We start from the raw sequence: 13,398 nt of genomic DNA on the forward strand, positions 1-13,398 counted from the left end.
CTACAGGGTTTTTTTAGTGCTAGTGCTGCACTTGGTGCAAAATCTTCTTGGCATATTCAGACTGGAGGCTCCGAACCAGAACAGACCAGCACTGCATTAATAGTGGCTGCTTGTGTGGGCAGTGTGAGGATCCTTTACTGAGATTCCCAATTTCCCAGTAATCCTCAGAGCCAGCTTCCACTGGGACTGCTGTAACTCTTACCCATGCTGTGCCATAGGTCCTTTGCCTCTGGTCATACTAGTTCATGGATACTTTTCCCATTGGATGCTCAGAAATCATTGCAACCTGAAAGATGCTGCTGTGAGGTTTTTTGTTTGCCTCCATTTGCACTCAGTTCACTGGCAGGCAGACAGTGGAGAAAATCTGGAGGCTGGTCTGTTCTGGAGCATGGCAGTTTGGGAAGGGACTCTCTCCAACATGCTGATACTCCAAAGGTTTGGAAATGTCCTGACACCTTTGGGTCTGTCCTTATCTTGGTAACACAAAAGACCTGCAGCCTTGCCATACTGGGAGGAGGTTCTGGTGGCAGGGCTTTGGTTAACCCCAGGCAGGTATGGCAACCTTAGCATGCACAGGGTGTATGAGATGTGGTGCTGGGGATGAGGATTCAGGGTTGTAGCCCCAGTACAGAGCCCTAAGTGGAACCTGGCAGCAGCACATCTTTGACCACGGTGCCTGGGGTTTTTTTGCAGTGGTTGCATTGTTTGATAAACACAGACCTGAATGTAATTGCAGGGCTCCATTTTGCTCTCTGTTATACTGGTGTTCAGTTCTGGAATATCACTACTGAAGCCACTAGGTTTCTACCACCTTGAATCAGGCCAGAAATAAATCATTTCCAAAGCCTGAAGAAGCTGTAGCTAAAATAAAGGGGCCTGAAATCTCCTTAATCATAGCCATGAGACTCTCAAGTAGCAAGCACATCAGCATTGTTTTATGACAGTGTCCTTCAGTCATTTTCAGTGTAGTTTTGTCCTCTCAAAATGCCCAAATAATTTCCAGTAAGAGCTAATAAATTAAGGAGAGGGAAGAAATATGTAGTGCATGAAATTGCTGTGCTGCAACCACCTATTGCTTGCAGAGCTGTTTGAATGAATGTTCTTTCACTTCTTCAGAGTTCTTTCCCTCTGCTTTTTCCTACTAGCATCTTTCAGAAGAGGAGAAGAGAACCCGCAGGAAAAAGGATTTGTGTCCATGAGGACAATGCTATTTTGAAAGCCAAAGGTTTTTGTGACCAAGATACGTTCTCTGATGTTACTTCAACCTACTGACAGTGTTTCTACAGTCATTTGCTCAGATGCTTCTCTTTTGGTTTATGGCTGTGTAAAAACTTTTGCCTTCAGAAATTCCTTGAAGAAAGGATGCACACTCAGCACTGCATGTTTCTGGCAGATACGCTTAAATTTAGCCTGGAGGACAGAAAGCTCCAAAGAGACCTTAGAACACCCTTCCAATATTTGAAGGGGCTGACAAGATAGTTGGAGAGCTACTTGTTACAAAGGCATGTAGTTGACAAGACGAAGGGTAATAGCTTCAAACTGGAAGAGATGAATTTACAGTAGACATTAGGAAGCAATTCCTCCCCATGAGGGTACAGGGAACAGGCTGCCCTGGAAGTGCTCCAAGTCAGGCTGGGTGAGGCCTTGAGCAACCTGGTTTAGTAGGAGGTGTCTAGATTATTTTTAGGGTCCCTTCCTACCCAAGCCATTCTTTGATTCTGTGAAATTTGCTTTTGTTTTCTACAGTTGCTTTTCAGTGATGCAATGAGCCACAGTGCAAGGGTTGATCTAAACAAATAAAATAAAAACCTTATGAAAAATATCTTAGAGCTTAAACTGGCAAAAGATAGGTGATAAAAAGTGGCATTAGGGGGTAAGATGACAGCCCTGCGGCATCTGACAAAGTGATGAACTAAACTTGGGTCTCCTGAGTGCTGATCTCTTGCACAGTTCAGAGGACTGTGCAGCTTTATATTCAGCTTCACTAAGAATATTCAAACTTCATCTACAGAGATAATGAAATCCGACCTAATATAAGCATTGGTGCAGAAATGCACTTAAGATCATGTGCAGCTTTGAACAAGCAGTTCATTTCAGCAAAGCCAGTGGGGTTACTCAGAGTCTTGACCTTACTCACACATATATAGGTTTAGTGCTGCCCTAGAGCTGGATTCTCTCCCCTGAATTACGTGATGTAAATCAGGATCTGTGCATCTTTGATTCAGTATCCAGCACATTCAGGCTTTAATTAAAGAAATTCTATTTCCTTTCACTCCTGGAGGCTCTTTTTGATAGAGGTACCCCTCAAAATACAGCAAGATTAATCCCATCTGCATTTAAAGTAACATTTTTTAAGAACATTAAAAAATTTTTAGACCCTAAACCATTCCTTCATTTAGAAAGAGATTGAACGCTGGAGCTCCTCATAGAGATGGGGAGTGTGTGTGTGGAATTTTCCTGTTATATATATTTTTATTCTGTTCGTTACAGTGAACAGCACAATAAATAGGCTTGGTCTGTGGACTGCAGAAGCTGGTAAACACCCAAAGGACAACAGAAAGCGACAGCATTTGTTGTAGTTTTTAGACATTTTAGCTCATTCCTTACCCAACGAGCAAATAAAAAACCCAATCCAATAAAGCATTTTCATATTTCACTCCCCTCAAAGAGTAAACAAAAAAGGCTGAGATGACCAGAAGCATTCAGGATTTCCAAAATTAACTGTGGAAGGCAGATTATCCAGGCATGTCTGAAAGCTGTGTGTAACCTTTGTGCTACAAATATCTCATTTCAGAAATGTCAGATTCTGCTTATTCAGTAGGGCTCCAGTAAGGCTATTTTAAGCCCTGTGCTTCTCCTTTCTGGGTGAGAGCTGAAGCTATTGCAGCCTCTGTGTTTCGTTGCACTTTCAGTTTATTAGAGCCAGATAATTGCTTGGTAGTAAGATGCTGTTAACGATAGAGAGTTCCTAGCCAAGCAGTGTAAACACTGTGGAGTTGAGTTTTGTTAACAGTGATTATCATGCCTCTGATTTATCAGCTGTGGTAGTTTGTGTGGTTTAGATGCCAAGGGGTGGCTGGCAGAGGATGTGGAGCTCCCATAGCCAGGGCAGCTCCAGGGAGGGCAAATGAGCATGGAGCCATTGTTGATCTGTCTTTATCCCATCACCTCCAGGCTACTCAAACTCCTTCCTCAAAGAGCTGGAGGTCTCTTGTGTTTGTGTGTGTCTGTGATAGAGGCATTCCACAAAAGCTTTGTGAGTGTGTGCACTTTGAGATGACTTTTTTGAGGGAACTTGCACCTGGCAGGAAAAAAAACCATCCTTGCTTTCATTTCTCCCATTTAGCTTTGGATCAGGCCCTGTATGAGTGGCAGAGTCTTCAGGAAACTTACTGGTGACAGTTGCACCAAGGACATGGTAATCCATGTTGAGAAGCTCTTAATTACTTCATGTTTAGAGCAGACAACACAGCTCTATGTGTATCACCAATATGTCAGTATGGTATGCTTTTCACAGGAGTGTATGTTCCCAGCAGGCACTGAATGCTTTTTCTGCCTGATAAATGTCAAGTACTTAAAGCAATCTTGCCTGCTCTTCTCTAGAGATTGCCAGATGATCTCTTTTCATTGGCTAGGGGATCTTGCCAGGGCTCCTCTCCTGCATTCATGCATATTTATCCCTGCCAAATGTTGGTGCCACAAGAGTGGTACAAACACTCCCTGCTCCTTTCAAGAGCTTTTTACGGTTCTCTTCAGTTGCAGGATTCATGGTGGGTTTCCTGTGTTTTTCTGGACCGGAGCAGTGGTGCATGATCCATAGTCCACTACTGTAGATTTCAGCCCTTGCTATGGAGATGCAGAAACCTTTGTTAAATGAGACTAGGTCTGTTCTCTCTGGTAGCAAGAGGAAATGAGCTCAGGTTGCACCAGAGTAGGTTTAGGTTGGACATTAAAAGAAACTTCCTCACTGAAAAGGTTATCAAAGACTGAAACAGACTCCCCAGGGAGGCAGTTGAGTCACCATCCCTGAAGGTGTTTAAAAGACACAGAGATGTGGTGCTGAGGCATGTGGTTTAGCACCAGCCTTTGTGGAGTTAGGTAATGGTTGGACTCAATGATCTTGAAGGTCTTTTTCAACTGAAGTTGTTCTATCATTCTATACTCTGAGATTCTAAACAAACATGGTAAGCATCTAGTGTTGTGGCCTTAAATCTAATTCAGTTTGCCTCCCAGATACCTCACTGCATCTGAGGAGTTTCCTGATGGTGTTGAGCATTTCCTCTGTTCCCAGTCACAGTAAAAGCAGTTTTTCTATTCACCCCATCCATTTACCTGTGTATTTTTTTAGGAAGTCTTACAGCACCAAATCTTCCGGGTCCATGTAGCATATAGGAGGTACCTCTGTGCCTTTATAAGGTTTATAAAATATTTTTAAATATTTCAGTTTCAATTTTTGCAGACTCACAGATTGCATCAGGTTGGAATGGACCCTCAATGGTCATCTTGTCCAACCCCCTTGTAGTGAGCAGGGACACCTCCAACAAGATCAGGCTGCCCAGGGCCACATGAAGTCTGATCTTGAATGTCTTCAGGGGTGGGACCTCAACCACATCCCTGGGCAGCCTGTTCCAATATTTTCATTGTATTTTTATTTTCATTACCATTCTCATTGTAAACAACTTCCTCCTTGTGTCCAACCTAAATCTACCCTGCCCCAATTTCAAACCACTGCCCCTCATCAAATTGCTGTAAGCCCTTCTAAACAGTCTTTTCCCAGAGCCCCATCTGTCAAGGAAGGAAAAAGGTCTCAGTACCACACCACCTCATGGAAACAGGTGCATTAATGAAATAAACTCTGGCAGAGGAAAAAAAATACTTTTAATAGAGGACAGAAAATAATTCTTTCACCTTGTTGTGTGTTAGGCTGTGTCAAACGTCCAGCCTGGGTCATTTGACCTTGTTGATCATGCCAGCAGGATATTTCAGGCTAGTGCTGCATATCATGCAAAGGCAGAGGTGAACACTGTGTGTATCACTACAGTACTTAATTTTCACCCATGCAAAAATGCTTCACAAGACTAGGTGGCAGTGTCAATCATTTTCCACGACATTTCTTATTTCCTCCTCTGCAATGTAATAACCCATGAATGTTGTATGTGCAAAACAGCACCTGAGGACAGGTCTAGATTACACAGCAGAACCTCATCAGTCAGAGAAAAACTGTGGAAATGGAAGGCGGGAAAAGGAAATACATGCTGTTTCTGGCAATCTGTTTGAAAACACAGTACTCTTAACCCCCTTTAGCTGCTTTAAGGTAAAAATATCAGTAAACACTAGCCCTGAATGACCAAGAGCATCTTTAAATTTTCTTTGTCCTGAACATGTCATGAACGTCCTCAGATACAGAGATGGAAAAGTGGGGATATGGCAGTGAGACACAGGTGGCACAAGAGATGTGGAGGACAGCACAGGGAGCAGAGCTGAGGTGGGTGTAGGGGTGGGAAACATCTCGGGTATCCTTTAAGGGTGGTAGCATGGAGAACAAAGGACTTCTGACTGCAAGAAGCCTATATCTATGATATATGTGATTTTCAAATGCAGTAAAATCTGCAATCCTTTAGCCAGTCCAAAGCTGAGTTCAGGTCCTGGGCAACATGCTCAGAAACGATCAGGCTGTTTGTGCCAGGCTCAATGACCATCTCTTTAATGACACCAATCTAAGAAGATTGCTTTTGCCAGAGTTGTAGAGTGGCTTAGCAGAGGTGTGGAGAGAGGACTGAGATCACATTTATGGAAGTAGAATGTATATGAAGACAATATAAAAATAACAGACTAAATAGAAACAGTGATTCTGCTTGGAAGCACAGCAAGAAAACCCTGCTAGTACTGTCAGATACATTGGGAGTGGTATTTTCTATAAAGCCCAAATGATTCTGGTAGCCTACATATCATTCCCAAAAGTCTTCCTAGTGCATTCAAGAAAATTAATTTGGGTTAATTAAAAAGACAAATTTTAAGTGCATTAGGATATATCCACATAGTGAAAAATGATCAGCCTACCAAATAGTCTTATCTGTGGTGGCTTTTGCATGTCCCTAGCCTGCTGCTAAGTGGAACACACTAATTGGAACCATTGTGAAATCATAATATCCTTTTTTTCTTTTTGAGGTTGGTTATTGTGTCTTTAATTCTCTGTCCAGATTTCTTTTTCTTTCCGTATGACTGTACCTTAGTTATACATTAAGCTTAAAAGAAATGTTGTTGACGGAGTGGTCTCATTGCTTCATATACATGCACAGTCAGATGTTCCTGGCTCCTTACTCCTAAACCACACTGAAGTCTATTTAACACCTGCCTATAAGAACGGGAGAGAGGTTGTGGAGAAACTCAAAGCAATAGTGTGACAAAGTGATGACACTGTATTGGAATCATCCTCTGACACTGACCACAGCACATTAGTAAGATGCCCTAATGCAGATGTCTTCCAGCCCTGAGTTGCCCAACCCCCCCAAGCTGGTTCAAATACTGTCAGGAGGCAAAGCAGTGTCCTGCCACTGCTTTTAGTAATATTTTGAGGCTGCTCCTAAAGAGGGCTTTGAAATTGCTGAGCATTGCCTGCTTGTTTTAACAGTAGAAACCTGCTGACTGTGGTCTATGGAAATGTCCCTGAGCCCTGAATTTGCAGTTTGTTGGATCCACTTAGAATAAGAACTGACCTCACCCAGACACTGAATGAGACATTTTATTAACCCCAAGATTTAATGTGATGTTTTATTAACTGTTTATGCAAAGTGAACAAAATTGAATTTCCATGAGTTTCTTTGTTTAAATCATAAGGGATAATTTCTAAGAAACTTTTGACCTCTCAAGTGAATTTCATCACACTGTTTTGATTTATAATTTCAAAGACAAAATGGTCTCTTGCTTCCAGAAGTAACCTGTTTGGGAAGGATCTGAACCTGTGAGATGCTTTGTTCCTGCTTAACTTCAGTGAGGTTTCATTAATTCATGGGATACAGCCTGGATGAATGGTTAGGATTATCCCAACAGCAAATTGTACAGTGTTTGTATGTGAGTGTCTGCTTTCTCAGTTAATGATGACAGAATTGTGCTTCATGCAAGCAGTTACTATAAATGAAAAAGTCTTGATTCATCACCATGTCACTGCAGAGTTATGTCACTGTCATTCCAGCAAGAAGGTCCAGCACCACAAATGTTCTCTCAGAGCCATAAGGTGTTCATTTGGATAACTAGTTTTACATCTTGGACAACTCTTGGGGACTTTAAAATCCTACAGTGATGTTTGAAAATCATAGTATTTAAAAGCAGAAAGTCCCCCGTCCCAAGGGTTTGTCTCAGAGGACACAGTCTCAAGCTGCGCCAGGGGAGGTTTAGGCTGGAGGTGAGGAGAAAGTTCTTCACAGAGAGAGTGGTTGGCCATTGGAATGTGCTGCCCAGGGAGGTGGTGGAGTCACCATCCCTGGAGGTGTTCAAGAGGGGATTGGACGTGGCACTTGGTGCCATGGTTTAGATAGTCATGAGGTGTAGGGTGACAGGTTGGACTCGATGATCTTTGAGGTCTCTTCCAGCCTTCTTGATTCTATGATTCTATGATTCTATTCTATAAGAGAAGTGCTCACTAAGTACTTAACACTGGAGTTCTGGGGAAGATTAGGAGGGATTTAAAGAAAGTGTTATTTTTATAGGGTTCTGCTGATGTAATACCAGAGAAAGCCAGCACTGGGATCCAATCTTATGACCCCATAACAAGGATCCTGTAGTTGACAAAGTGTTACATACCCCTGATGAATTTATATTCTGCTCCTTTTTCAGTGTCAGCCAAACCAAGACCTCACAGTGATGAGTATACAAAGAAGATTCCACCGCCTAAGCCGAAACGAAATCCAAACACTCAGCTAAGCACATCTTTTGATGAGACATATATCAAAAAACATGGCCCCATGAAGACAACGCTCACAAGGGATGCCTCTTTGTCACAGGTCAGCAGTCCTGCCCCAGATACAGAGGAAGAAGAGCCTGTTTATATTGAAATGGTTGGGAATATTCTCAGAGACTTCAAAAAAGATGAGGATGACCAAAGTGAAGCAGTCTATGAGGAGATGAAATACCCCATATTTGATGATGTAGGCCAAGATTCAAAATGTCAATGTGAATATGACCATCACACTTGTTCTTCTCAGTGTGCTACTCCCACAGTGCCTGACCTAGACTTCACCAAGACTTCAGTGCCATCTACTCCCAAGGGCTTGCTTTGTGACATACCCCCACCATTTCCAAATCTGCTTTCTCACAGACCTCCACTACTGGTGTTTCCACCAGCACCAGTACAGTGTTCCCCAAATTCTGATGAGTCTCCTCTCACTCCACTGGAGGTCACAAAGCTTCCAGTGTTAGAAAACGTGTCTTACATCAAACAACAAGCTGGAGCTTCTCCATCTTCACTGCCACCTCATACACCAGGTCATCAAAAACTGGAGAAAGACCAGACAGTTTCTCATGGAACTAGCACTCCTGGGCACACCTCCTCACCTCCTCATCCCTCTACCCTATATAGAACACAGTCTCCACACGGTTATCCTAAAAGTCACTCTGCCTCACCTTCTCCTGTCAGTATGGGTAGGTCTCTTACCCCTTTAAGCCTCAAAAGACCTCCACCTTATGACTCTGTACATTCAGGAAGTCTCTCAAGAAGCTCTCCATCAGTGCCTCATTCTACAGCCAGAAACACATTGCAAGAAGGAGGAAAGATGGTAAATGTCTCAGTCAGTACCTATGGATCATCCTCTCAGAGTGGTTCCCGTTCTCGGACACCCACCAGCCCTCTGGAGGAACTAACCAGCCTCTTCACCTCAGGACGAAGTCTCCTGAGGAAATCGTCCAGTGGCAGAAGATCTAAGGAACCTGCAGAAAGTAAGTTCTTGATGTATTTTTTTCTCATTCTTCCTTGTACAATAAGATCTTTCACTATGCTTTGCTAAATCAAGTGCTGGCAAATATCAAATGCTTCAGAATTCTGAGTTCCTTGTAATTTTTTTGTAACAAGAAGAAAAGGTTTTATTGTTAAATTGCTTTGGCTATCATATTATTAGATTTTAAAGATTTTTATATCTGCACACCACACAACAGAAGTAAAATTCATGGCTTGGTCTTGCAAAAGTATTCAGTTTTCTTTAACTTTTCCGTAGCTGTAAGAGTCTCAGGTGAGTTGGGATTTTTCCACCATACCACATCTACTCTTGGTGGATTCTGAGACACAGTAATTGTCCAAGCAGCTTGTATCAAAATAACCAGTAGTTGCTTTTGGCAAGACCCATTGATTTTCCTTAAGTTGGTCAGTGATCACAGCATGTATGATGGCAAGCAGAGGTACCATCCTTCCCACTGCCTCTTTCCGCACTATGCCACAGAGCATCCCTCTCAGCTGTGCTGCTCTGACTGGTTGAGAGGCCATACTGTGAATCGATCTGAAAGCCAACATCCCAGACACACAGAGACAAGCACAGCAGGAAGCTGTGCAGGAAAACCTTAAGCCAATATTGACTTTTCACATGATGTGTCATGAAATCCTTGTTCCATACAGGTTCAGGCTTACTCTGCATACACCTGTTTCTGAGTTAGGGAAATATGGGAGCTCTGAAGGAAATCAGCAGGAGTCAGAGGTGTGAGGGAAAATAGAAGCCAGCAACAGCATTTCTGTTGCAAAAACCCCTCTCGTTTGGTGTTGCCAAGGATGAGGGTTTGCCATGGAATGTGGCCATAATACTGCCTGTCCGAGTGCAAAGCGGGCTCCGTACACCTTTTCCTTCAGGAAAATCAGTATATAACATTAGATTCTTGACACCTGCCTAGTGGAGAAACTCTCTTCATGGAAGAGCTGATCTTTTGTTTAAGTGCTGTATTAGCCCTGCTTGGCAGTTGTAACATGTTAAAGACAATGTGATAAACTGCACTGGTCTATACCTGATACAGAAAGGGTCTTCTGGTTTCCAGACTGCCATATTACTGCAGAAGAGAATTCTGCACCACCTTTCTGGTTGTGTTTGTGTTGTTCTCTTATATCGCTCATGGCAGTGTGGTCCCATCACTCTGGGGCATGATCAGGTGGCTCACTGGAACCCTGGGTTTTCACAGGCAGAGGCTGCCTGCCTTGCAACCTCTGCAGCTGAGTGAGAATGTGTGAATGTCTAAGTATGGAGAAGTGGCAGTGGCTTGGGCTGGCATGCAAAGCGTCCCTTCTGATTCATGGACTTTGCTAGCAACGTCAACACTTTTATTTATCTCTGTGCAGATCAGGAATACTGACTGAAATCAGAAGCTGGAGGTGAAATACTTCCTTCTCTGGAGAGATTCCAAACCCTTTTGGATGCCGTCCTGGGCAACCTGCTCTGGGTGACCTTTCTTTAACAGGGGAGTTGAAATGAATGATTTTCAAAGGTCCCCTTCCATCCCCACCACACAGGGATTCTGTGAAAATGGAGTTAGCAGGATACTTAATTTGGGAATAAACAGTTTGATTAATTTAGCTTTGATACTTTTGTGGCCTGCAATCAGAAATACTGTTTTAGGGAAGTCTTAGCTCTATGATTCAGGAGGGTTTCACTAAGTGATTACAAGAACAAAAACACTGTAACACCAGATTCATGTGCTGGATTGAAGCAAGTTTTTACCTAAAAGGCAAGATGATTCTTGTAATTTGGAACAATTATGAAGGATGTGGTGTGACATTTGTAAATAATTGAAATGAAGTGGCAGGGAGATTTTGGCAAAGTGCAAGCAATATTGAACAGTATTAAACATGTTTTTTATCAATGAGTGAGCAGAAATCCCCTGGAAACCCCACGCTGCACAAGATCTACCTGGTGAGCTTCCTAAGATGCATGTGTTTATGTTCACCACTGTCGGCAGAAGTACGTGGTTTGGAGCCTATAGAATTCCTGCAGCAAATGTGGCAGGTCCTGGGAAAATTCTGTGCTACTGCCTCATGCCTGCCTCTGGAAAGATACTCTCTATATTCCATTTGACTGCAGCTGAATGCAACCCTTTCAAGGGGCTTTTCACTGAGCAACATAAAATAAATCTTGCCCTGCAGAACTTTACCAGCTTTCTTAGCCCTGAGGAGAGGGACTTGGGGGTGCTGGTGGATGAGAAGCTCAACGTGAGCTATCAATGTTCACTTGCAGCCCAGAAAGCCAACCAGATCCTAGGCTGCATCAAGAGAAGTGTGGCCAGCAGGTCAAGGGAGGTGATTCTCCCCCTCTACTCAGCTCTGGTGAGACCCCACCTGGAGTACTGTGTCCAGTTCTGGAGCCCCTATTACAAGAGGGATATGGACATGCTGGAAGGTGTCCAGAGAAGGGCCACCAGGATGATCAGAGGGCTGGAGCACCTCTCCTATGAGGACAGACTGAAAGAGTTGGGGCTGTTCAATCTGGAGAAGAGAAGGCTCCGAGATGACCTTCTTGTGGCCTTCCAGTATCTGAAGGGGGCCTACAAGAAAGCTGGGGAGGGACTTTTTAGGCTATCAGGTAGTGATAGGACTAGGGGGAATGGAATAAAGCTGGAATTGGGGAGATTCAGGCTGGACGTGAGGAAGAAGTTCTTCCCCATGAGAGTGGTGAGAGCCTGGAATGGGTTGTCCAGAGAGGTGGTTGAGGCCCCATCCCTGGAGGTGTTTGCAGCCAGGCTGGATGAGGCTCTGGCCAGCCTGATGTAGTGTGAGGTGTCCCTGCCCATGGCAGGGGGGTTGGAACTAGATGATCCTTGTGGTCCCTCCCAACCCTGACTGATTCTATGATTCTATGATTCTTCTTGGCCTCCCCAGAAACATTCTGCTTGCTCTTTAAGAAGTAGAAATGTGTTCTTTATTGGTCACAAATGGTAAAACAAGAGAGAGATGAAAAAGAAACTGTGCTCATTTACTTCAGTGGCAAAACATTTGTGTGGCAAAGAGACAACTGTGATGAGAAGACTCTGGAGTGCAGAGTAAATGAACAGACTGCCCATCTAATCCGATTGTAATTTGTCTGGTGTTTACAGTATGGCTTAATCCTGTGGGATTTACTGCACCAAGCAGGAACTGGGTTTGTGCTCATACATCACAGACGTAGAAGACACTCAGAGATTTATAGAGAACACACACAGGTCGAGCATTTTATGTTTTGCTATGCTACATTAAATTGATCCACTATAAGGAATCTAAACTGTGGAATTTGGACGCAGAATCTGTCCAGACAATCACATTTGCCTGCCATGGTTATACATTGTGATAGGTAGTGTAGACTAGATTAATTGTCTGATCTGTTAAAGCAATCTTGCTCCTCTAGATCACACTGGAAGCCTAAGGAACTCATACAACTCTGGATCTTACTTTTTTTTTTTTTTTTTTAGCAAATGCAGAGCACAGAACTGACTGAAAGTGGCATGGTTTTATAGTTGTCAATTCATGGTAATTTGCTCTCAGCACACAGAAAGATTTCCAGAATTTAGAGGATAATAAACACTAAAAAGAAGCTATATGACTCTTATGAAATCATGCTAGGAAACTGAGAATATTTGTTTCTAAACTATGGAATTATTCTGAGCACATCTCAAGCAACTTTCTCACTGAATTCTCCAAGGCTTGGCCCTCTGTGGCTTCTCTGAAGCTCTCACAGCCATATGCTAGTCACTAAAAAATAGCACAATAGGAAGTTTTATATTCACTGAGTGTATTTGGAAAATATTGCAGCAGTTACAGAGGAAATTCTCTCTCATCTTTATTGTTATTGCTGCAACTGATATGGTGGAAATTCAGCATCTGATTCCAAACTCTGAACCTGTTCACTGGCTTTTAATTTTTTGCACTTTTGAGTGAGGTTGTTTTTGAGGACAGGGACTGCCCCAACCTTATTTCCCATCAGCAGCTTTCATACATGAGCAAAGCTGCCCTTGTAGCTGTTCTGTTTCTTTTCTTTACTCCTCTGCCATTTTACTTTTTTTATGCCTCTCCATTTTATGGCTATGGAGTTCACTAGAATTGCATCAGTGGAAAATTGGGATAAATCAGTAATTCTAAGGAGTCTGTCACCTCAGGGGCACGTTTTCTAAGGATGAGAGCATCCACTGAAGCACCCAGACGTTGCTGAATGCGCTTGGCAACCACTGGCTGCAGCCATGATGTGCACAGCTGGGTTTTATAAGCAGCTCACTTATTGTACTGGGTTCTTCTAGAAATCCTCTTGTGTGCTGTTAGCATCTTAAATATGCATTGCAGCACAATTATCAAGGTGGGGAGAAAAGAACAAAGGAAAATAAATGTTAAGGCTAAATTGCAAATTAAATAATTTCACAAAAGGAAAAAGATAGAGAAGAACCCCTATGGAAAACTGAAGATATAAA

The 13,398-nt window shown here is 42.9% G+C and overlaps 1 protein-coding gene across 1 annotated transcript in view; it reads left to right on the plus strand.

The window, feature by feature from the left end:
- Positions 1–13,398, plus strand: part of NYAP2 (neuronal tyrosine-phosphorylated phosphoinositide-3-kinase adaptor 2) — a 118,897-nt gene that overhangs the window by 60,819 nt on the left and 44,680 nt on the right. The window contains exon 3 of the mRNA XM_054386240.1: positions 7,834–8,931. Coding sequence (XP_054242215.1) covers positions 7,834–8,931 — 1,098 coding nt within the window. The remainder of the gene's footprint in view (positions 1–7,833; positions 8,932–13,398) is intronic.

Source organism: Indicator indicator, chromosome 13 (genome assembly GCF_027791375.1).
Source record: "Indicator indicator isolate 239-I01 chromosome 13, UM_Iind_1.1, whole genome shotgun sequence".
NCBI classification, from domain to species: Eukaryota; Metazoa; Chordata; class Aves; order Piciformes; family Indicatoridae; genus Indicator; species Indicator indicator.